The sequence below is a fragment of the Neolamprologus brichardi genome, chromosome 23 (genome assembly GCF_056152115.1).
Source record: "Neolamprologus brichardi isolate AB-2024 chromosome 23, ASM5615211v1, whole genome shotgun sequence".
Classification (NCBI taxonomy): domain Eukaryota; kingdom Metazoa; phylum Chordata; class Actinopteri; order Cichliformes; family Cichlidae; genus Neolamprologus; species Neolamprologus brichardi.
The window spans coordinates 5214994-5241331 of NC_142125.1; the positions used below are offsets into that span (position 1 = coordinate 5214994).

The following is a 26338-nucleotide window of genomic DNA, read 5'->3' on the forward strand; positions in this document are numbered from 1 at the left end:
TCCTTTCCAGGGTCGTGGGGATTAAATAAGATAATTCTTCTGGAAATATAAAAAATACTCCAACATGAAATATTTAAATATTTTCATTTTATTCAGGTTTCTGTTATTAAAAGATTTGCAAAACCTGCAGCTCTAGAAAAATAAAGCCACTACATATTCACATTATGTATGTTTTTAAATCATAAGTCTAGACTTTTAACCGGCACCAGAACCACTGAATCTACAGCAACCAAATATTTAATAAGCCTGATATATTCCAGCTTCACAGCTAGAAGGCAAAAAAACAAGGTCAACAATGTTTTGTATAGTTTTTTTTTTTTTAAAAGAAAGATTATAAATCTGTAATTTCCCCTTGTGAGAGCAAACTCTGAGCTATATGTATTCATCTGTCTTCCAGTAAGATCAGTGTTCTGTCCATAACAATGCCCTCTTTGAACATAAAACCCCTGATGTGAAGTACAATGTAGAGGAAATACACCCATATGGCTAAACAATTAAAGGAAACAGAATTTATTGGCTTCTTGATAACATTAGACAGGCAAGTACACCAGTGAAGGATTTAATATAGAATCTGTTTACTAGCTGCATGCCTTTGGACCAGGCCTTACTTTGAAAGTACAAAATTATCACAAAATCTTATTATGCATTGAAAACAGGTCCAGCAGTGCTCACTAATGGGGTCATTGTTCCTTGGTTGATGCTTGGCTGTTCTGAACAGCTTTGAAGGCGTCATGACAGGAACAAATAATTTAGACTGGGAACCAGAATAACTTACAACTTAAAAGTTCACCATATCATTAGTTTTTTTTTTTTATTTGGTACTTGAACAAAAAGGTATCAAGAAGGTATGTTTTAACCTCTCCTCTTTTAAAATGACCCAGTTTTTATGATTACTGCACTACCATTTAGTTTTTAAACCACAGCACCACAGTCAGAGTATAAAAAAATGAATACACGTAAAACACTGTTGTTGTAAGACTTATTGGAAAGCCTTTAGAGTATTGTAACCACACCCTAAGAATGACTTAAAGGAAATGAGTGCTAGCACCCAAACATCTTTATTTTCATCTGTTAGACAGTTTTGTCTGTACATGATCATACTGCAAATCAAGAGGTATTCAACTGGCAACTTTTGAAAATATTTATGTTTAAATTAAAATGCACAGAAATGTTTCAAAATGTATCACGTGTATCATATGTGGAAACATGTTTTATGGTTGCAAATATAAATCATGAAGTATGTGGCAATTGATAAAAAATTTACTGCAATTTAACAGATCATTTCAAGTGCAAACAATGGTACCTGTGTGATTCAGGTAATCTTAAAATAGCAAGTACAGGTTGACAATAAAATAATTATAGAAACTATTGTCATTTTTTTAAAGAGCTAAAGGGATCAGATATAATATTGTTTCAATGAAAGTTCAAAGTGCACGCTTAAGCAGTGCACTATAGTGCATTTTGGGTCATTTAATATGTGAGATATGAATGCTCCTTAAAAAGGGACAGCTTTATTATTCTCTTGCTTTACTGAAAAAAGTGGGTCATCATAAAACAAACAAATCAAGAGATTGAAAAGTGAGAAATAAAAAAGAACAGCAACTGTCTTGTTCTAGTTTTCTACCTTTGGATTCTTTTTTTCTCTTCTTGTATGAGGTGATTCAGGCAGATCAAGCCTCTTTAAGTATCCATGCTTCTATGCATCCTCCCTGACTGAAGGTGCACTCCAGGCCTCTGCCCTTCCTTTGTTCAGAATCCTGATGAAGGTGGGAGCAACAGGATGGGCAGAAATACATGGGCCTCATGTATCACTTATCCGTGAATCAGCGTGAGTGCTCCTGGGGAGATGCACTCAGGTTTCGGCCCTTCGGCAGGGAGAGGATGGAGGTCACTGCTCTGAAGTACAGCAGCCTGAGAGCTAAAAACAGCTCATGGGGTGACACATGTTCTTCCTACGAATTATCTGTGGAGTTCTCATTGCTGGTTGAACTTGAGGACTGGGGTGTTGAGGAGGATGATGAGGAGGAGGAGGAAGAGGAAGAGGAGGAGGTAAAATTCATCCCTGATAGTTCTGGAGGGTTTGTTGCTGTGTTCTGTCCACTCAAGCTTTTCCTGCACACTGGACAAGTGTCATGCTGGAAAAAAATATAAAACCTTTTTAGAGTCCCATTTAGCCCAATGTTTCAGTCAGCAACAACTGAATATTTACTGTAAGGGTAAAGAACACTGAATAGGTGATGTCTAGTACCTGTTCCAACCAAGGGACTATGCAATCATTGTGAAACATGTGATTGCATGGGAGCTGCCTCACATTTTCACCAACACTGTAATCTTCTTTACACACTGGACATTCCAGTCCTGAAGCTGAAATGTCAAAAAATATAGTTAAATATAGCGCAAATAGGTCAACAGTTAGTTCTGGATGAAACTTTTACTGACAGGCAAATAGGATTAGGACTTATTTTTTAGGAAAAGCTCCATATTCTTTAATATCCAGTAGAAACATTTGTTAAGTTAGGAGCAAGTATATTCCCATTATTAGTATTTTTAAAGTAATATAGTGACTTAGAATACCCTAAAGGTATTTACTTAAATCTACAAATAAATAGTCATACTTGATTAAAAAGAATAAGTCAAACAACTGAAATCTGATGACATACTTGCAATAGCCTGCAAAGCTGTTTTAACTTTTTTAACTTACCAACATGCTCATCTGTAATTTGTACTGTAGGAAGACTTTTTATTTTATCTCTATCAGCAGGTGGTGGTCCTGTATTCTCAAACTGATTTAATAACTAAACATTAAAGAAAGGAGAATATTAGAAAGGAGGATAAATTGAAAGACACATTTCCTTCCCATCAGTATCTACAATGTTAATACAATCACTTAAAAAAAACAAAGTTTCTAAAAGAATACCTGTGTTATAATAGCATCTAATCCATTAGCACCCCAGGCATAGTCCATAGGATTTGAGTGAAGAACACCCCTTTAAAAAGAATGGGACATTAGAACAAAGTAAGCACATTTTGGTGTGAACTTCCGCTCTATTTTAACACATCTATTTCACAAACTCACCAGGGTCCAACACCAATGTTTGGCATTGCCGTAGGTGCAATTATTCCATTTACTAGCTGCTGAATGATTCTATGAAAAAGAACATAAAAAGATATGACAAAGTAGGAGGCAGGAATATTAATAAATTGCCCAGCAAGCACAAACAAAACAAAACACCGCTTCACTTCACAATCTGCACTCTTTACCCCTCTAAAGTGGGAACTCCCTCGTGTCTCCCTGCTTGTCGTCTTGAACCATGGCGACTTCTTGGTTGCCTGGCACCATATCGTTGCCGAGATGCAGCTTCCCTTTCCCGACGGTTTTCAGCATCCCTGTTATCCTCTGTTGCGAGTCCAGCCCCAAAGTCAAAGCTATCATCAAAGACACCCAGGGCAAACTGGCCATAGCCTGAAGGGAATGTAAACAGGTGCTGGTCCGCATTCTGGGACACAAATAAATGAAAGCAAACACACTGACTTGGTACAAACACCAAACTTTTACATTCAATACAAAAACACTTTGAAAGTTAATGGTTTGGTTGATAATTAGGTCAAGGTTCACCAATGGTACAGTCACAGAATGCTGACTTGCAGCATTTCCCTGTTTACTGATCATTAAAGCCTGAGTAACTATCACTTTTAAAAAAAATCTTTAGATTACTGATGCCTATTTTTAACAGGGAAAAGTAAAGCTAGACAAATTATTCAATAAAATACACTGTAAAGCTCAAAACTACAGCTTCAAAAGCTAAAGTGCAAACTCCAAGACAAAGTTCATCATGCATGATAACATATTAGCACAAACGTCACTGGAAGCAGTTTTAAGAAATGCTGACTCTGTTACACAATAGTGTGCATAACAGAGTCAGAGCGGTACAAAACAGGGGGAGGTTAGATGATAAAGACAGAGTCTGAATAAAGAATGGGTTAGAAACCTCAAATGGTTGTTGATTCTGGGGCCCGCTGGAGATGGTAGACATGGAGCCATTGTCAGCACTAAACAGGGGAACATCATTGAGAGTGTTATGTTTAGACCCAGTGACATCAAAGGAAATGACCATGCGTCAACGTTTTTATCCTTTTATATATTTGTAATGTTTTGCTGCCATTTCACTTTGTTTTCTAGATTATTTACTTTTTGCAAACTGTTACCATGTAACACTTACAGGATAACATCATTAAAGACACCTAAAAAAGGACAAAAACCCATGGCCATATGTTGATTAGATCAGATTAGTTATTAGATTTTTTAGGCCACCCTTTAATGGAAGAAAATAACACAATCTTCCATTTCACAGTATATGCAAAGCATATACGGAAACATTTATATTTAAACAAGTGAATTAGTTTGCTTTCTATTTCTGCTACTGGAGGTTTCCTAAATTTCATCATCTACAAATAATTATGGAATGCTCATCCTACTAATTTTCTAATATATAAATATATATATGTATGTATATATATATATATATATATATATATATATATATATATATATATATATATAAAAATAAATAAATAAATAAATAAATAAATAAATAAGAATCAGAATCCTTTAAAAATCCCTTTAGGAAATGATGTGATTTATTTCTTTGTTCCTTTTGAGAAATAGGAAATATACAGACATATATCAACAAAAACTACTAAATTTGTTTTACACAGGGTTAAACTGTGTTTAATATACACTTTTTACACACCTTCTTTCTTCCAGCAGTTCTTCAATAAACCCTGACTCACATCTTGGACATGTATACTCCTGTAAAACAAGACAGTAGTATGAGCAAACACATAATGTTGTTCTCTGATTGTGAGGAAAAAAAACCTTTCAATTCTAATAACAAGATGTACATTCTTTGCCAAGTGTAATAATTATTGCCATTCATGTAACATTATTCCCTACAAAATACTTTCTTTGCTTCCTCACTCACAATTTACAAAGAGATAAATTGATTTATCTGCAAATGCTACATACTATTTTAACTGTAAGAGTTAATGCATCTGCAGCCAGCATTGATTAATACAATTTATTTTTCATTCAAGCTATCCAGAAAAAAAAAAGACTGAAAACAGACCAAAGGCAACTTTAACCTTTAATCAAAAAATGATCACATAACTGCTTGTCATTTAAATCTTACATATTTGCAAGTGACTCCACAGGCTACATACCCTAGACTGGAAAAGCTTACTTTCAGGGTTTTGGATAAAAAAAAGAAAATCAATTGCAAGTATTTTCACCGATTACTTTCGTTTAAAGTGTGATGGACTGTAAATAAAACAGTTGTTTAAATGCATTTGATTCTAATGTGGTGGGACGTGTTAGTGCAGTCTACGTGCTGCTGTTGTTTCTAAAAGGAAAAATAAATATATTAACTTGTGTATGGTTACACGTGGGTATAGAGCCTGAAAGAATAAGATCATGCGTACAAGAGGCGTAAATTAGCTTCTTTCGAAGGGTGGCTTGGGTCAGCCTTTAAGACAGGATGAGGAGCTCAGTCATTAAAGTAGGGGTTATAATAAAGCCTCTACTCCTCCACATCAAAAACAAGCTAGCTAAGGTAGATGAGCATTGCAGTAGGATCCCTCCTAGGTGAGCTGTTTCAGGTCAGCTTAAAATAATAATAATAATAATAATAATAATTATATATATATATATATTTATTTATTTATTTAGCTTTTTAAAGGGAAGTCCGACTATTATTACAAGTTATTACAAGTTACTCTAAATATGCTACAAATTATGTCCACCACATAAAAACATACTTGAGAATTGAGAATAACTACAATTTTTTTTTGTTATTCATTAAATCTTTGTTTTAAACTATTTTGGAGCCGTGGGGGCAGCCATGTTTTTTTTGGACACAATGCATTCTGGGACGATGACGTGTATTGGTTGTCGGTAGTATAGGTGCTTTCGTTCAGCTAACCTGTTTTGTTTTTTAAAGTGTAGCAACCGTATCCATCCACAATATAAGGTTAGTCATTAATATACTGCTGCTGCATCGGCTGGGCTAGTTACATCGTAAGGGTTTAAAAACTGAGCTTTAAAGTGATTAGCGGTAATAAAAACCGTGAGAAGCCGACAGTGATCACTGACTGTTTTTAGGGGATTGTTGAGATTAAATCGAATAAGATGCAAAGCATTGAAACGTGTTAAAAACACAACAGTCTTATTAAATGCAGACTACTTTGGGCCCGGAAGCACGATTCATAATGTTGTGTTGTCATAATGTTATCACTTGAAAACCGGATACCGGTCATGGAGGCTAACAAGGGCCCCCCAAAGAACATCTGGATTAAGTCGCCGTTGCCATTGGCAAGCAGTAGCCGCATAGGCACCAGTAGTTTTCCGTCACTCTCTCGTCCTCGTGTGGCGGATTGTTTTCATCTTCATCTAAACTAAGTGCTGGTTGACTATTTCCATTCTCTCTCTCGGTTTGCTCTGGTTCAAACTGGAAAGGTTGAACAGAAGCCATTTCCAGTGTGCTGCTAACTGGATGCGGTGCAACCGTATGACATCACTACCCAGAGTGCATTGAGAAGTAAATAACAATGGCGACCTACTGGTAAATCGGTTTTATATAAAATGTGCTTAAAAGGAAAACATTTGGTGTATTTTAATATCACATATGTTTTATTGAAAGCACAGTACATATTTTAGCGCAAACATGTCTTAATAGCCGGAGTTCCCTTTAAGTTTTTTACATGCATTTGTCACGGTTTACAAAAACGATTAACGAAGTTCATAACATCTGTTACAAAAAATAAAAAATCGCATTTACAAATCTATTTCTAATAGGAAAAATATGAATAAAATCATTCCCTACACATTTTCAGTAAAGTTTAATTTGCATTACCCAATACTGTTCAAGATATTTCCTGTCCCTTGTGCCCCGTTTTTATCTCAGTTAACTGAGAAGACATCAAAAACAGAAGTGGAAGTCTGACTGGTCAAAATGAAATTTTATCACATACGTTTATATAGCTTACATATAATCCATCGTAATATGTATATATTGCAATGTAATATACATTTATATAATATCAGTAATACCAAAACAAATATGAACAATTTTCGATATTATCAACTAACACTAGTGGAATGAATAACAACTGCAACCAGTTACACTTGAATTATGTCCTTCAAAAAAAGCCAAGAATAAAAAGTCACTAGTTGTTCACATGTTAGAGACATGCACTACGGCACATTTCAAGTCATTTTCACCACCCTACACAAACCGTTAGCTGATATTTGACACTCTAAACGGCATCCTGTGACAGATGCTTTCAGCCGGACTGACAGAAACATGCACACAAGCGATTTAAAAAAAAACTGTTCAGTTTGAAAATAATTTTCCGATATAAGAAAGTCCCGAAGTCTATAATTATAAAGATTCCAATTCTACCGTTAGTTACTGCTAGTAAGTGTAGCTAGCGGTCAGGCTAATACCCATCGAAATCCCATCAAATAAGGACCAACATTTTTTTAAAGATATTACAAATTAGAAATCCATCTGTCAGCGAGGCTTACGCAGTTTGACGTTGTATAACAGCCGATCCTCTATTTAGAGTAGCTAACTAACTGGGCAGGGTTGGCGAGATAAACGCTACATCGTAGGAATCTGCTAATACCGTTAGCATGCTAATTGTTGTCCTCTTACTAAAACAATACATAAGAAAGTACCGCCGATGCCATCGCGTTTTCCGTTTGTCCAAATTTTATTCTCTACAATTTTTATCCACTACACTTACGGGAAGCCGAGGACTGATCTCTGCTGAGCATCTATGACAGAAAAACCGGCTGGGCCATGGAGGAGCTTCAGCCATCATTAGCTACTAAACAGGTAAAGAGGAAAAACTACGGAGCACCGAAAAGGACAATCAGGACACCACGCGAACTTGCTAGAAATGACGCCGACCTTGTGAGTGAACATAAACACTTAATATTACAATGTGAGGTTTTAATAAAGCTATTGTAGATATAGAATACAATGAAATGTTATAGTCAGTTTAATATTTTGTAATAGATTACATGGATTTGTTAAGTTTTATTTATTTAACAGGGACAATTGATTCATGTTACTGGACTTCGATATTCCAAAAAAATATTAGACGTAAACATTGTAGATTACAGTGAACTGCTGACACTGTCATATAAAAACTTTGCCATAAAAAATACAAAAATAAAAACAAAAATAACACAGATAGAAATAAGTTAATAGTGACTGTAGATGGTGCCATAAATGTTGCCATTGGTAAACCTCAACATTCAGTTTCCCTTACTGACAGGATAGATAGATAGATAGATAGATAGATAGATAGATAGATAGATAGATAGATAGATAGATAGATAGATAGATAGATTCCACAACCACAAGGCAAATTATTGCATTACAGCAGTGGGATAAAGTATTAAAAAATTGTATATACAAAAATGATTACAAAAAATAAGCAAAAACACAAGTTAGAGAGTAAAAAGAAATTGAATTAATAAATAGTATGTACACAATAAATATGACAAACAGCTACAAGAAGGTATGATACAGAAATATGAGTGTGAAATCTTATGCCTGTCACACAAAAAAAGAGTTATTGTATAGTTTCATGAAGAATGCTAGGAATGAGCTCCTGAAATATCATTATGGCAGTTGGTTTGAATATATCTGACAGTTATTGGTTATTAAATATATATGTATGTATTACAATTAGGATGTGTGCTTTAAAAAAAAATCACACATGTGGTTTACAAAATGCCACCACATGGTGGTGCTTTTGTGTATCAAGTGGTGACTTGAGGGTATTTCACAGTGTAGCCAGTGACTAAAGATACTACTCACTCTTGATAAGTTTCCCATTTCTGTCCCATGATAAATAATAAATATGCAGTTTAGTTTTTGCCTGTTGTAAATAAGGATTCATACTAATATGTTAGCTTAAAAGCCTTAAGGAACTGGAGACTGGTCAATATAATTACCCCCAGTGAATCTGTATCACCACACAGTGTCTCCACTGAACTCGTGTTATCCCTGCAGGTTCATTGCCCCCCTGCTCACCGTCTTCACATGACAACCAGAGATGTGTTTTTGCAATTTGGCAGCACACTAGATTTATTTTGACACATGCTACTTTTCCATTGGATTACTGTCAACCACCTTATGAGCCAACAGGCATGCTCCAAGTGTTTAAAGGTTTTGTAGCATCTGTTTTTGAACAAAACTATTTCATCAAGTGTGGATTTTGTATTTTTCATGTGTCAGTGTTTGACAGCAGTCATTGGAATATCATCAAGTGTCAAACCTCAAACAGAAGACAGTAAAATAAGTAGTCGCTCACACAGGAAAAATGTTGTGTTGTTTTAAATTCTTCATCAATCTGGTGGCCCTGAGATAGCAGTGAAGGGTCTCAGACAGCACATAGTTCCATAAGGGCTGAAGAGCAAAATGATTGATTACATTTTGTTTTCAGGTCTGTTTTTATTTTTGAGGTTGTCAGCTAAAATGTAAGCAATATTTTTTATTATACACTGGTGTCCTTAATGAGATTACCTTAACAGCAGACTCATGGCTATAAACATATCACATAAGTCTGGAGTCACATCACATGTTGACAGCAAGTAGGAGTTCCCATCTGACCAGCCATTGGCCAATCAGGTTTCTAAACCCTTCTGGCCTGATTTTTACATGAAAACATTTGCTTTCATGCTCTTGGTAACAGCAGGCCTATATGCACCCAGCCTCGGGTATTTTTTGTGTTTAGTGTTTGCTATTTTGCACAAACAACAAATAACCATGTATATCTCTAAATGTGTTATGCAAAAAAAAGTCAGTAAACCAATCAATAGCTTAAAGTATGACACAGTGAATCACTGGGGAAAAAATGCTGGATGTTGCCACACAGCAAAGCTAACAATGTAACCAAGTTAGTTCCTAATGTGCTCTCTAGGTTGATGTTGTGTCTGATCTGGCCATGTGGGAGCAGGAAAGACACGACTGTCCCATGGGCTGAGATTAGAGAGAGTCTGATAGCAGCGAGGTTTGCTATGTCTGCCAGACTGAGGTAAGCTATTGTCTCCCTGAACCCAGTGCGTCACTGCCATTGCAGTTGAATGCTCATTGTAGCAATGCAATCTGGGGACTGAGTGACTGTGGGTCAGAATGAGGTCATGTGGGCAGCAGAAAACAACTACCAAGAGACCTTCTACATCATAGTTTTAGGTATAGAAGTTTAAAGTTGCTTTTAAACACTGGATATTTACCCTAAAACTTTGCAATAGGTGAAAATAATTTAGTCTGTTTCTTCATGGAGCTGCGATAAAGCAGCTTTTACTTTTTTAAGTCAGACTTTTAATTAATTCATTAATAAGACCTTTTTTTTTTTTTTTAAAGTCTGATTAATCTGCACGCTTACATTCACATGAAGTAACTCCTAAATACAATATTTGGTATTTTTATGACCTACTTTTAATAGCTTAATTTATATTGAACTCAAAAAGACAGCAGACAGTGTCGCAGCCAAGGGAGCAGACAGATATGGTGCAAGGGACACTGCTGCTTTTGTCACTCCATCAAGTTTTTCCAGACATTCCCGCCAGGATTGCCCCACACTGTTCCCCGGGGCCCCAGAATCACACTAACATACACACATAAATACACACACATGCAGACACTCAGCAATAACAGCCGCCTGCTGGAACTTCCTGGGCCTCTTAGTCATGCGTCACTTGTTTTCAGTCCCACCCATCGAAGACTCTCTCTTCCTCCAGACATACTCTGTCTGATGCCATGTGTCGCAAAACTTGTGCATTACTCACACACACACACACACACACACACACACACAATCAACATTAGTGATGGTCAAAGCTCTCCTTGACAAAATAAACCTTGTACGTCTAAGAACATGAAGATATGCACAGCTTATAATCATATGTGAATCACAGCAGGCATCCTGGCGATGTTTTTCCACTCTGCATGTTTCAGGATAAACCTCCATGGTACAGCATTAGTACATAAGTGTTTAGGATTACATCACTGAGCAGCTAACAAAATATAGATGTTGCTAGAGGAACACATGTGTACAATTAGCTACTTAGTTTCAAATGACTTGTTGTAGTGGAGTGTTTGTGGTAACTGCAGATGTTTTGGCAAACTTTGATGTTGTCTGGTTTCATTAAGCAGTTGTTGCATTAAGTCGTGGTAATCAGTCCTGATCATTAAGAGTGTGTTTTTTATGACCCAATCAGTGTCTTTTTGAATTTGCTTCAGTGCTCCTGACTTTTGCCATCTAACTTTGGATCCTCCTGATTTTTTCCTCAAGAACCACCATTACATTTTTATGTCTATTTTTCTGTTTAAGAACCACTGGAACTGTCATACACTTGCCTGGTCAAACATCAGTGTTACCACAAGAAAAAAAACTGTAATCATTTCCTGCATAAACCTCAGTCACTCGTTCTCCATGAGGAATGAAGAGTATATTCAAATCTAAGTGGGTATTGATACAGTGAGGAAAGAAGCTACAGTTACAGTTTACAATAAAGAAACCATGTAAGTAATAAGTTGCCGAATACAGTCTCAGAACCACTGAATGTGCTACAAAGAGAACATAAGCCATATGTGAATCACTCAAGCTGCTGGAGTTTAACATGTTTGTCAAAGAGACAGTACAAATACATCATCTAGATGTTTCAGTTTAATGACTAAATGTTATGAGTTGGGTAAAGTGGGAAATCCAGAGTTGAGACATTGAGTTAACACAGAAGCAAAGTTCTTCAAATACCCATTTGAGACTGACCCACACCACACTAAAGAATATCACTATACCTTTTTAAAACTTTTTAAAAAATACTTGGTACAAAGAAACCAAACAAAAAAACCTATGTCTGATAGTCACCCCAGCTATTGGAAGCCGCTAACCTGGATATCTTGACAGTGTTATTTGTGCTCATGGCTTCTAGAGCTTATTTAATGCAGTTAGTTTAATGCAAATACCAGTGCGCTGCCTGATTGCACAGATTCTTCATCCAAGAAATCTGGTGAGTGAAATTCAAGTAACCCTGCAGCAGATTGGCGAGCCGTGCAGGGCGTAACCTACGTCTCGCCCTATGACAGCTGGGATAGGCTGTAACCCAACCGTGACCCGAATTAAATAATTGGAAGAAAATGGAAGGATGGAAATGTAAGCATTTCATTTGTGTGTTACTTAGTATTAATCAGAAAATATCTGAGTAGGGGCATTTTCACCCATACATAGTAAATGTTGCTAACCAGTCCATAGCATAGAAAACATAGCACCCTCACTTCTCGCTCAAATGTAGCCGCCACTGGTGTCAGCCATAATGCTACACCCCAAACTTTAAATGCAGAGTCCACAAACCAGTGGGTGACATCAAGGTCACTATATTGTTCTGTTATGTAGAAAAGTCCATGGCTTTTACATGTTTTGTATAGACATGTAAAGGTATTGTATGTCTGTCTGCATGAATGAAACTACAGAGTGCCATAATACACACAGAGCATCAACAATGTTTGTGTGTCTCGTACCAGCAAAAGCGTATGCTATACACCACTAGAGTGTCCGCTAAACACGGTGTCAGTTCATTTAAACCATCTGTTTGTTTATAAGATGTTAAGCTTAGCATTCTGGGGAATAGATGCCATATGAATCTCCTGAGCTTGTCGTTGGTACGTTCTTCTTCAGCTAACAAAGGTTCTCTGAACAGGTGATTTAATTAGGTGTGTCCTGGTGGCTATTGCAGAAGTTCCTAATGAGCCGGAGAAATGAAATGAAAAGGCAACTTTTCCATTCTCATCTTTACTGAATTTACATGGTATGCTGTAACACACGACAGCACATAAATGCTCAAGCAATTTTCCATCATAACTATCCAACTTTCCATGATAAACAAGCAGGTAGCTGGCCAAAGGTAATAAAAAAAGGTATTTCACTCTTGTTTCTGTAAGTGAGCCACCTGAAAAGCTGATGTGAAACTGGCCGTGGTCTGGTTGCTCTCCAAGCCTCAAACAGCACAATTGGACTTCATTTGAGTCAAGGTTAGAAATGTAATAGAGCCCCATTATCGCACTTGACTGACTTCATTTTCACTTGAGCTGTGTGATATTTCAGCACAAACCCAAACCGAAGCTAATTTACCTACCTTGTCAAATGTCAAGGCAGAGAAACAACAAGCGCCTATTTTCCCAGCATAAATGCTCCCAGAGACTTTAAAAACCACGACTAGACATTCCCTCAATAGCTTTTTGAATATAATAGTGAACTCATCAGGGATCAATATTTCATAATTATGTCTGGAATTATATTTTGCAGAGAATCTTACTGTATATTTTGCTTGTCCGGTTTCTCCCTGTGATTCCTAGTACATATGGGCCAGACCACACGCAGAGCCCACAGAGAAGCCAGAGGTCATGATGAGGAAGTGAAACAATTCACCAGGAATAATTTGGGACAATTAGCATTTACACAACTTCCTAACTCTGCTGATTTGTTGTTGATGATCAGTACTTGGATAACGCTGTTGTTTTGCACTACACTTGCCTGCAGTTTTACATTACTGTTGCCTCGAATGACTCAAAGAAAGTGGCTTTGGTGATCGCAGACGTTTCTCAGAACTTTTGGGGGATTTTTCTGGACATCATTGTCTTTACCTGACATCCACAAATAATCTCGGAAACACTTCTACGGCATGAAAAAAACTTCTAAACATTGCCTAATTATTATTAATTGCTGTTTATTATAAAGGCTCTTTAGTGAGTTATAATCAGCAGTGATATGTTCCCTGACAGATAGATTATTTTGCAATAAAAAGCAAAAAGCTTTCCCAAGAAATATATAAAACATCATCTGTAATTTAAAAGTATAAACTAAAAGGCTGATGCACTGGCTATTGTGTCAGCATAATAAACTATCGTCAAATATTGCGCACATGTGGAAATTTTGAAAGACTCGTCATGTAACAGAACAACTCTGGGAAATAATGTGTGAGGCAGATATTTTCTGATGGAGTGATGGATCTGATATCTATTAGTTTCAGCTGTGGGATGGAGATGTTTACAATCCAGTGGCGCGATCCAGAGAGTGGGTGGTCTCCAAAACACTCCACAGCACTGGATTTCATCACAACATTGTTTCAGATCTACATGTTGGCTGTTACTGGAAGTAGTATGGCAAGTTGGAGGAAATGATACCATGTGGACGTCGTTGAGAAAGAAGCTCGACATATCAGAACAGGATGATGACGCATCCTTCAAATTTCAGTGTGGGCGTCACATTATAGCCGCATGTGTTTGGAGGGATATAAACAACTCACCAAGGGGCTCTGATGTAACGCGTATGACTTTTCCCTTGGTCATAACAGGTGAGCTTTAACAGCAGAGATGAATCCATACTCACACCCACACACACTAACATACACCCACCCACACACAAAACCGTGTTCCAGGGGGAAGCAAGGCTAACACCTCTTTGGATACACCACAAACCGTAACATGTAGTAAAAGGAATGAAATACGGAGCAAAGTGGGCACAGCATTCCTGAGGTCAGCGGTAGATGTAATTAGAATTGCTCTGAAATGGCTCATAGGTTTACTCTGTGGTTATGTTATTACCACCACTGCTATGACACAGGCCCATCATATCCGACATCAGCTGGAGGCCTACGTGGTAATGATGTCCAGGCTGTTCCCGGTGAAGATGTTACACCGTCATAATGACAACAACATTTTTTTTTGAATTTGTTTTAAACAAAATGTACCTAAATGAGCACACGTGAACCAAAACTCCTCTCTTGCTGTGTTTTCCACTTGTGTATTTTACGGGGAGACCACAGGTATGTCAACATATGTGCCTCAAAAGTGTCGCAACTTCTTTATCGCGGTAGACATTCATTACAAATTCTTGTGGCGGTGCCATATTTTAAACTTTGACCAAAAAAGAGACTAGTTTGGTGGGGTAAATAATATAGATGGCAAAGGTGTGGGGATTTTTAAAAAATATTTATTACACAAATATGTTACTAGTTGGTTAAAAGTCATAATATATTAACATATAGAAAATGCAAGCTGTTTCAGCTCCACTCCAACTTTCTTCGCAAGTAGAAGGCAGGATTTTTCACCTGGGATGACAGATATTTTCTCATTTTTTGACACCATGCAGAGCTGGGATAGACTTTACTTTACTTTGGCTACGGCAACATGAATTCCACATTAATAATGGAAAACTAAACTGGCTTAGTAGCTACACTAGCTACCTCTTTTGTCTATAAAACGCTAGTGAACCATATTGAGAGCTGTTTGCTCGATGACAAAAGCTGACCAATATGTGTATGCAAGAATGCCTGAGTCAAATTATTTGAATTAGTTTGGGTCTTTTTATACACAGTATACTAAGGATGTTAAAATGAACATTTCTGAAAAAGCAACACATTTTACGAGTGGGCACAACAACAGCTTTGCTGTGGCATTATTATTTGCCCTGTTCGGACTAACAAAACATCTAATTCCATTCCCAGTGTAATAAAAGGGTACTTGGACAGGAATATAAACATCTGCCTAAAGTTGAACCAGATGCTGCTGCATGGCGGAGTGCAGGATTCAGAAGAGGAAGGCTAGAAACAGAAAAACAAGGGAGGTACTTTATACAGGAAAGTGAGTCAGTATCAAGGCCTCGGCGCTTCGAAACATTCAATCCTTAGCTCCTTTACCCTTCATCCCCCTGACCCGTCCCGCCTTTTCTAGAACGGGGGATATCCCCGAGGAGACGGGAGGAAAGCTGGACAGGCTGGATTTCATTCTCTCTTTCCTCTCGCCTGTGGCCTTGCGAGGGATGTCAGAAAGGCGACTCACCCACTGCACGCACAGAAGACGAGGTCTAACCACAGCACACATAAACTGACAGCCTCTGTCTGGCTGCTGGAGCCTGATCCACCACCCTAAACCCCAGCTGATGAGTTCTGGCTAAGGGTGCAAGTATGATCTCATTTGGCTGAAGTGATTAAGACTGTGACACAGTTAAGAAAAATTTATATATCATCAAATACACGTCAGATGCTGTTTCACATGCGTAAAGTATTGTTATTAAATTACAATTGAGGCAATAACAAGGTATAACAAGGCAGCTGGGAAAAGAACAATTATTTTGATTTCTAAAGAAAGAAGACGCACTGCGACACATGAAACTTTAAGTTGTTTTACAACGGCAGTACAAAAATATGTTAATGCATTTGTCATTCAAAGTTCACAGTAGGTACACGGGTAGGTGGTACACTTGAGATTGTTATTTACAGAAGGAACGTTAACATGTTTCAAAGTACACTATTAAGGCTGTTGAGAGTATCCAGGCATCTGCTTTGAGTTTAATATGTTGAATTGGATCACTTGACTACTTTTACTTGTGTAGATGTGTGCAGTATTTTGGCAGATTGACTCCAATGGCAATATAATCAGGTATTTTCAATTGGTCCAAACTTCATTCCCAGACAAATTTAATTTTCCTTTAAGTCACGCGGTTCTAATTACACGTGTCTGTCCTGTAAGTTATTTAAACAAAAAAAAAAAAAAAATCAAAACAAATCAAAGCAGCAAAACAGCATCAGAACTAATTTGCATGACGTACAAAAAATATTTTACAAAACAAAACAAAAAAGCATTCAACAGAGGAGGTATTGTAGAGGGCTCTGGGTTGTACCAACAGCCTTCTGAGACTCCCAGAAACACAACAAAACTGTTAATTTCGGTGATCAGCGGGTGGCCAAGAGTTTGGCCTGGGATTCAGAGTAAACATGTGTAGGGGGGAATAGAGACTATACAGATTTGTTTAGACTGAACCCCGTCCTCACCACCCTAAATGAAGTATATGCAGCTGAACTGTAGTCGCCACGATGTTGTTTGTGGTGAATTGAAACCACATCAACAGACTACAAAATAGCATCAGCTTTCGAAAAAATTAGCTTTGCTTTCCATTAACTTGAGGGAAAATGTTTGTTTGTGGGGAATGGAGCCTTTAAAACTGTAACATATTTGTAAAATGCCAAACCCAGTGACTTCATATATATATATGTACATTAAAAAAACAAACAAACAATAAATACATTTTTTTTGCACGAGTGTGGCAGGGCGTGGCCTGCGATGCCATGCACGTGCCTCCACGGATGATCTGATATCGTCGTGTTGGTTTTGTTCCCAGATCATCATGAAAATGTTGTTCCAGGTTCAACATTGCAAGTGACCAATCACATTATTGTGACGTTATTCTTTTGCGCACCAACCCATTCGTGCATTTATGAAATTCCAATGTTGCAAGGACACTATCAATTCTGCTTAGCGTTTATTAAAGGGTTAGGGTTAGGGTTAGGGTCCGTTGATCGGCGGACAAAGGCGGATTCTCGCAGCTTAAGTACAGTTTTTTGTTTTACGCCGGTTTTTCCCGAAGTCGCAAAAGTATGACATCACAACATTCTGATTGGTCACTTGCAATGTTGATCCTGGAACAACCTTTAGTATGATGATCTGGGAACAACACCAACACAGCATCGCAGGCCACGCCCCGCCACAAAGAGCTTTCATAGGGTATACTATTTTTGTTTTACCAGGCTAAAAAACATAAATAGAGTTTTAATACCTTCTCCAATAAATAGTACTGGTATTCTATTTACAATATGCACACATCTCCCAAAGAGCTCATGAGATATATCTGTCTCATGACAAACGCATTCATCTGCCTCCACTTTCCAAACTGAAACATAGTTAACAAAAATTGCTTTTTAGAGGCATGTGTGTGTTATTAGACACCTCTCTTCCAACAGAGGTGTCTCATATCACATCTACCATTAATATGTAGACACGGGGGAGGGGGGAGTGATTGTCAAAAAAAAAAGTTCCTTATGGGAAGCTAGTGGAGCAAAAATGTTTTTTGATCGGGTCATATCCTGCAAAAAGGGGCTGCGTCAGGAATCGACCATCTAGACTGCGTTTTCCTCACTGCCATCCAAGATGTGAAATTTCCGAGGTGGACCTGCAACAAACAAAAAAAAAGAGCCGTAAATGACTTTATTGTAGCAAACAATGTCACAGCAATGTAAAGACGGGTAAAAAGTAGAAGCTGGCAGGTGTTTGAGCAATCTTACTGTTGCAGTGGCCATAGTGGCGGACTCCTATGGAGCGGCCGAGGAAGCAGGTAGCGCGGCGGAGGTGGCAGGCGCTTGGGTAAGTGACGTTGTCATTGCCACAGATGCGGTGCTCGGACGGCATGGGTATTGGGCAAGGTGCAGTGCGGCACATGACGCAGTGAGCGCTGTTGGTCTGGTCGGTCACACAGGTGTGAGTTCCTGGACACACAACACTGGAGCACGACTCTGGGGAAATAAAGAGAAATAAAAGGCATTAGGGCAACAGAATTGGAATGCTTAAGAACAAAACAGCTTAGCTTCCAGGGAAGGACGAACTTACTTGTGCACTCTCCATGGTACATGACCTCAAGGTCTGGGTGTCCCATACAGCGCGCCATAAGCAGAGAACACTCATCCTTATATGTCTTCCCATCGCTGCCGCACACAGGATGCCTCCGGGTAATGTGAGAGCAGTCTGGAGAGCAAACACACTGAGGCCTTCCTGTCTTCATCTTGCAAACCTTCCCGGGACCACATCTGACTCCCTCACATGTCTCTACAAAAGCACAGCGTAATGTTACCGTATTAACAAGTCTGCAGACATCGGGTGATTCACCTGCGTTTTCATACAAAACAAGCTGGAAACCTGGGTTTTTTCCCAGATCGCAACACAATTCCCACCTTGCACAATATTTATAATAATCACATCTCTTTATTGACCGTTACACACAGAGGTGTCTCGCCCGATGGAATGTGAGGCTGGCGTGTTTTCATAACAGAGCTGTGTATGGCTGCGCACAGACTGTGCGGAGGCTGTGAGGAAGGAGTTCAAAAAGCTGTCAGGGAAGTTTACAGGCTGAGAAACGAGGAAGCTACAGGCTATTCCGACAGCTCATAATGTCAAAGCACAGGACGATCTGTAATCCTAGCGCAAAATCAACACGAGACAGTGCATACAGGTCTCTACCCGGGTTTCTGAGTCTGTGGAGATGATTCCTGATGAGCTCCGAGTCCCGAGGATTCTGTAAACAATCGGGAACTTATTTCCTGTCTCCAACAGTACTTTAATATCCTGTTTTATTTCAAAGCTGTGTTTTCATTGCTCGACTCCCCTGGTCTGTTTCTATGGTCGATTTCAATCTCTCCCTTTCTGTCTTGCTGTCTGTACACCTTCTCTTCATGTCCTCTGCATATGCCACTAATGTCCAGAGTTGCTAGCTATTGGTTGTAATTTATTTGGCATGACACAACACGGTTGAAAATATTGATGTTTTCCTCCTACAGAAATCCAAACTATCAAAACATTATGATTCCCAGGTGTCTGGGCAAATTTCAGAATGCAGGAAAACATTTTCCTGTTTGTGAAAGAAAACAGGACTCCTTTTTAACTAGCTTTGGTTTCCACCAGCCTCATTAATTTCCCACGAGTTACAGCGGTTTATTTTTATGCAAGAGGCATTTTAACAAAGCTTTAATTGTATTCTTTCTGCTTATTTAAAATGTATCTAAACAGAATTCACATCTCAACTTCTCCATGATGAGCCATGTGACACACCAAGGACTGAGTGTATCCAAAAATGCCAGTAGCTAGTCTTGTCTTTTTTAGTGGAACTTATTAAACGTGGAAAGAAAAGAAAAAAACATTGTTCACGTACAAGTTCTGCTTATGAAAACAGAATTTATCTGCAAGTGAACCTGAATGAACCTTGCAGAAATTCCATGGCAGGAAGCTTCTCAGGACAGCTGGAGTTTTGTATAATGCCTCTCCTTGATCCTCGTCTGCAATTTGTTAGAAAGCTGCACTGGGAACTCATTGTGTAAATATCTCACAAATGACTCAAATGGACCTTCGCAAACTCTCTCCAAGAGACACAATTGCTACATTATGCAATGGAATCCCCAGTGTATTAATCAAAACCCAATGATATTTAAGCTTTGTTTTTAAGTGCGCAAATTATATCTGGGGTATCAGCTGTTATTCCGTGTACTCACCTTAAACTAACTACAGTAGCAGACCAAGCGCAGTAAATATGCGAAAGAATATGACTGTTAAGAATTAGGCAGCATCTTTTTACAGTTAATGGCAGTGACTAAGAGCAGTACATGCAACTTGCTTCTTATACTTGGCAGATGCAACTCATTACTTTCTTAATGGTTTGTTTACCTTTGCACGGTTTACAGGAGACAATACCCAGGAAGCCCAGCAGGCTGACTTCATTCATGGGCAGGCTGGTGTTGGACCACGCTGTGTCCAGGCGTCCCCCGGCACAGCACTCCTCCCTGGTCACCCCTCTCATCAGCACCATGTCGCACCTTTGATCTTGACTCTGCTGCAGCCAGCACATCCCAGCTGGAGATGGTGCCGTAACAGATGTTAATTATAGGAATATTTATCTTTGTTACAGAAACACTTGGGAAGTGTATCGTGTTATTATGAACGATTGTAAATCACACTTCATAAGTCTTGTCACAAAGTCTTTTTAAACATATTATACCATCTAGAACACTATATATTACATATGTCAGGAGTTTTTAACACATATCAGTAGTAAATAGCTTATTTCGAATTTACAAAAATGTACATGCAAAACAGGAGAAAAATGGATTGGGGTTTTGTCAAAATCCTTCTTTCACAGCGATCATTTTACCAACATTTCTGCCATGATTTTTAAAGCATAGGACATTTTGTTCAAAATATGGAAAAAATGGAAAACATCTACTCACCACTAACAGGATTCCTCCCAATCTGACAGAAAGCGAGAATCACCCCCAAAACTGAAATCAAAACGTTCATCGTGTATTCTGAGTTAGTTTAAAAACTTCTTCTCGAAAGGTTGTCTCAGCAAACACCTAGAAGAAAAGGTGATGGGTCCTTTGGCAAATCGAGCTGATCACTCTGAGTTAACTTTGCAAGTAGCTCTGCCTTAAGTGAATGAATGTGTTGTGAATAAGTGATGTCGTTCCCCCTCTGTATAAATATTTATGCTGCTGGGATGGGCGATCCTCTCAGCCAGTAATAAGCCAGGGCAGGACACAGTTTGACTCTGACTCAATTTCCAGAGTCGGGAAATGATCCATGCCCTGCAGCACTAGACGGAGGGCACTTATATGACCTCACAAAACCTTTTTACACCACACTAAATAATAAAAATCATGAAAAGGGCTTGTTTTTTAATAGCCTTTTCATTATAAAACATTAAGTTTTTCTAAAGACAGCAGTGTTTCCTTATATACTATTAATTAAAAGATGAACCTTTTAATGTGACTTTTTTGTTGCCCGTTGGGGTCCAGTATGTTTTACTTTGTATAATTTCATTTAGCCTTTAATGGGGCACAGCTTGGAGATACTTCGGCTGCTCTGTGTGGTTTTGGGACATGGCCCATTGAAATGACACACTTATTTCTTATCTTATTGTTCTTTTGAAGTGACCCTAAACTGTTCTTTCTGTAGTGTAAATCCAGCAGAAGGCAATAAAGCTGCAAATTATTATCCAGTGCCTATAATTATATGTATCTAGCAAATCCGAATACATGAAGCAATTTGCCTCGCCAGCACTGTCATTCCTTATTTTGTTGACTGTCTGGGTTTATCAATGAATGCTTATGTTTCGCTGTACAGCTGTGGTTAGAATAATACCGAGAGACGAAGGAAAGAGTGGGAGTGAAGGTGGTCTGCCCTTGGGCAATATATCAAGTTCAGTAAACAAAACTATGACATACATGTCTGTCCTTTCATTGCTAATCTACGATCAAACACAGACAGCCACAAGCAGCGAGACTGAAAACATTCAATAAAATTTTTTTTTAAAATGTGGACATATATACAATATCTGTCGAGCGCAGGGACAACAATGTTCTTGTAACACCACCCAGTCTTTAGAAATGGCACACTAGGAGCGAGTAGAGCCTAATCTATATTAATACTGTGTCAGATCAGGACATCTGCTCTGCTTTCCCTCCTTTCCTGCACTCATTCACCCCCTGACACTGAGAGGTAATGACAAAGTTATGCGAGTCTGCCCATCTGTCTGTCACAGCTTTATTTTTAATGTTCCCTTTTGATGGTTGAGGGGGAAATGGAGGTAGCATATGCTGGAGTATCTGAGTCTTCGTGAATGATGTTGGCTTCTTCAACGGAGATCCCCAGGGCAACGAAGGAATGCTGCGTGACCTAGGAGGGGAGGAAAGACGAAAAGAGCGCAGCAAGTAATGGCTGTGGGTGGCCTGCCTCCTTGCTGGGTTTCTGCAGATCCACTGAGCCCCTCATATGGTTTGGATCATCACTGCTGAGTGATACAATGAATTCAGGATGGTGGGAATTTTGGAGCATCCGCTGTATGATTTTTATTAGAGAATTTAATGTGTCCCATTTTTGTGGGATTCTAGTCTTTTTCAAGTGGCAGGGCTCTTTGGAGTACCATGAAAATCCAGCGTAGACTGTTTCCATTGTGGAACAGTCAACACCTGCCTTGTCAGCACATCCCCAACAAGGCAGGTGTGGGGTTCAGTGTCATTCTGTAGATCACCAAAAAAAAATATTTTTTTAAAAACACACCACTGCCATCTAGTGGAGTGGTTTGGTGTATATAATGTAGCAGGGTTTTATCTGAACTCACACACATTTAGCTTATAACTAGGGATATGCATTCACTGGAGCCCCTTTTGCTTTCAGAGTTGCCTTAATTCTTTGTGGCATAGATTCAACAAGGTAATGGAAAGAGTTTTTGATCCATATTGACAAGACAGTATCACACAGATGCAGATTTCTAGGCATTTCTCAGGAAATCTCTCAATGCACCACATCTGAAAGCTGCTCTATAGGATTTAGATCTGGTGACTGGAGGCAGTTTGAGTACAATGTTCAGTGACTTGAGCTTTGTGATATGGTGCGTTATCCTGCTGGAAGCAGAACCAGTAAATAGGAAGATGGATGCACTAATGTATAAATATGTACATTGTCACCAACAATACTCAGGCTGTGGAGTTTAAAGAATGCTCAGTTGGTAGAATGGAGCTCAAGATGTGCCCATTTTACCCACACCACCACACTGGGATTGATCGTGTTTATACCAAATTCTGATGCTACTATCTGAATGTCAACAGATATCCAGACTCAGATAAGGCACCCCCAATCTTCTACTGTATTGTATCTAATTTGGTAAGGGTTAGCTTCAGTTTTCTTGTTCTTAGTGGCACCCAGTGTAGTCTTCTACTGCTGTAGCCCATCTGTTTCAAGTGCTTTGTGTACATAGATGCTCTTCTGCATATCTTGGTTGTAATGAGGGCTTCAGTTATTTTTACAGTCACTTAAAAACAAAAACAAACAAACAAAAAAACCCCTCCTACACACCTTTCTTCCCCATTGTGATGCCTGGTTTGAACTTTAGCAAGTTGTCTTTACCAAGTCTGCATTCATACACTGAGTTGCTGCCATATTAGTCATTTGTATTGAAACGCAGCTGAACTGGTGTTCTTGAAGTGGACATTGAGCTATATCCTAAGAAATATTTTCAAGCAGAACTCAGGAAGCATATATATGCAACAAAGTAACAACTTTCTATTTAAAAAAGGAGGAAGCCTAAGTATCCCCATGTCCAACTAATAACAAAGTAATTAAAAATGCATTCCACTGGTACCACTTTAGCCCACTGGGTTGCAAAGAGAACAACCCTTATTCCATAAGGCCAATATGGAAGCTTGCTTCCAAATCCACCCTGAGGCCATTTTCTACAAGTCTTCTTTATGCTTTTCTCCCAGCTTTCCAGCCTTAGCCAATGTTTGATAGGACAGTGTCGGATAACATGCCCAAAAATATATATTACAAATTGCATTTGAAACATGAGTTAGAACCTGTAGCTGTTAGGCTTCAAACATAAATAAGGAAATAACTTCAGATGTTCTTTAGCTAACACTTAACATTTACTAAAGTTATCTTATGCCAGTAAACTTAAAGCTAACCAGTGATTGTGTCGCAGTATATATTAATTTGTCTTTTTGACAAATTTGACTAACTAGTAGTGTTAATCAGGAAGTTATTTCAAAGTTAAGTATTGTTATCAAAAAGTTCATTCTACTTTAGACCAAAGATAGCTTAACTCTCTCTTCTCTTTTGCTCTTGACGAAGGCGGTCGCACTTTTCTTCTCTCCTCCTCTCCCTTAGCTTCCCTGCTTAGCCTCTTGTGTCCTTGTCTAGTCTCGTGGGAGTTTTTTTGTATTACTTTTCCCTGGAACACTCTCTCACAGTCTGTTCTCTAAAACCTAAAAGAGGAATTATGGATTTGATCAGCTGGTCCCTGAAAGCAATTGATACCCTTTTCTCAACGAGAAGTCTGGGCTCGGGTGAGCCTGACTGCAGAAGATATCTACCTATTCGGAACCATGATAACAGGGTTCTTGCTGATCGGAGCTGGTTTTTGACACTGACTTATCAAAGAATTAAGAAAGCAGAATCGGCTGTTCAAACCCCCACAAGGCTGGGATTGAAACGATGGGATGAGGCGTGAATTTCTCAAAATGGGCTCATTGAGTGCAGCATGGATAAGATCTTGGAGAAGCGTACGGCTGCCATGAATACTCAGAACAAGACCTCTGAGTGCAAACTGGATCACATCTTGAAGAAGCTCACTGCGGTCTCAAGGCTGGAGCTGAACAAAAACACCCTGATAACGACTGTGTTTAGACTGTTCTTCCCATTCTATGCAAGGCCTGGGTGGCTGGAAGACTGTTTACTTAGCCTGGCAGGGCGAAGGACACTGTCTCAGCTGAACTATGGACACACACACACATACACTTACACTGATAAGCACTCACTCATCCCCCCTTCCAACGCCTTCGATGCTTGTTTCCTACTGGGAACACGAGGCGGGTCTGGGCCCGCGCTGGAGAGACGGCGCAGTGGCAGGATGGCTACTGTGTTGCCTAGGATTACTCCTCATCCCCTACCCGACCCTGTTGCTGGTCACGTGCTCCATAATGTTGTACTGTGGACATTTATGTGCTTTCTGTGCAGAGGAGTTTTTTTGTTTCCTGTTCTCATGCTGTCCTCCTATAGCCCAGCATGAGTGGAGGTCTCTTTTTTTCCTCTTGTACTTTCCCATTGTAGTGTACATTTCAGTGGTTTTCTGTAATGCAACAGTTCTCTGACTTGTATCCCCATGTGATGTCTGTGTTGTTTATATAAAGTCGGGGGCGGGTTCATTCCACTGCAGGGCAACCTGCCACTGCATGTGGCGAATAAAATTTGAACTTGAACTTAAGAAAAAGTCACACGTGGACTGCTAGACTGAAAGAGAAAACAAAGTGAGACTTTAACGTGTTTCTTCAAAAACAGGTTTAATTAACTAAAGAAACCAAGGATATAAACACACCTCAGTTGCTGCCCCACCTAGGAGTGAAAAGGAACAGGAAGGGATGCACTCCTTATTTATATAATGCGTGCGGTGAATTCAGTTAGGGAACAAAGAAACTCAGGAACCAATCAGCAATGAGAAAATCAGGACAGGACTTCAGGTAAAGGAGTTGAGGTGGGGATAAATGAGGAAAATTGTAAAGAAAGCAGACAGCTTTTCCTCTTATCTGCTGAAATGCAACTCTGGGACCAAATTTATTATAATATATGTATTACTATATTATATGTATATGATTAAATGAAGCTGTTGCTGTCTTTTCTATTTTTCTTCCTTTAGCCAGTAATTTACAGGGGTAATTGATAAAAATTACCACAAGATGGCGCTTCTCACATGTGTCTTAAATTTTCAGCCTCTGTCTCTGCCTGTAACGTTCACCACTCATCCCGGGCTATTAAAATGGCCGTTAGGCAGCAGTTTGGGGAAATTAAAGCAGTCTTACATTAAATTCATTGGGTTTTCTTGTCAAGTCCCACATGCTGACTTTCCCAACCATACAGTTTCAGTTTCTGTCCTGGAGGAATGACAGCTGACATCCATGTCATTAATTAATAGTTGGGACATGTAAAATAACTACATGGGGACTATGGCTAAGATTAAGAAGCCTTTGTCTCAGATTGTGCCCCCCCCAGAAATTCCACGATTTGATCTTCAGTGACATTATTACAGTCAGTGCGTGAGCTGCATCCCAACTTATCAACTGTACCGTGTTACATATGAAAGGGCATGCACTCCTGAGTCAGAGAAGAACACTTTCCTG

The 26338-nt window shown here is 38.9% G+C and overlaps 2 protein-coding genes and 1 long non-coding RNA gene across 3 annotated transcripts; 1 reads left to right on the plus strand and 2 right to left on the minus strand.

Moving 5' to 3' along the window:
- Positions 1–1042: 1042 nt before the first annotated feature.
- LOC102780338 (E3 ubiquitin-protein ligase RNF126-like) lies at positions 1043–7920 on the minus strand. Its single transcript, XM_006800399.3, has 9 exons — positions 7804–7920; positions 4752–4810; positions 3990–4050; positions 3262–3497; positions 3077–3145; positions 2918–2987; positions 2702–2795; positions 2249–2364; positions 1043–2135 (listed from the first exon to the last, which is right to left on the minus strand). Exons 1-9 carry the CDS (start codon positions 7879–7881, stop codon positions 1953–1955), a joined length of 966 nt encoding a protein of 321 aa, XP_006800462.1. The 5' UTR covers positions 7882–7920; the 3' UTR covers positions 1043–1952.
- Positions 7446–21132, plus strand: LOC102780623 (uncharacterized). Its single transcript, XR_437248.3, has 3 exons — positions 7446–7973; positions 9994–10107; positions 20354–21132. It is a non-coding gene; the product is annotated as an uncharacterized LOC102780623 (long non-coding RNA).
- Positions 16241–21146, minus strand: fstl3 (follistatin-like 3 (secreted glycoprotein)). Its single transcript, XM_006800400.3, has 5 exons — positions 20897–21146; positions 20337–20522; positions 18513–18728; positions 18191–18418; positions 16241–18078 (listed from the first exon to the last, which is right to left on the minus strand). Exons 1-5 carry the CDS (start codon positions 20964–20966, stop codon positions 18026–18028), a joined length of 753 nt encoding a protein of 250 aa, XP_006800463.1. The 5' UTR covers positions 20967–21146; the 3' UTR covers positions 16241–18025.
- Positions 21147–26338: the final 5192 nt, after the last annotated feature.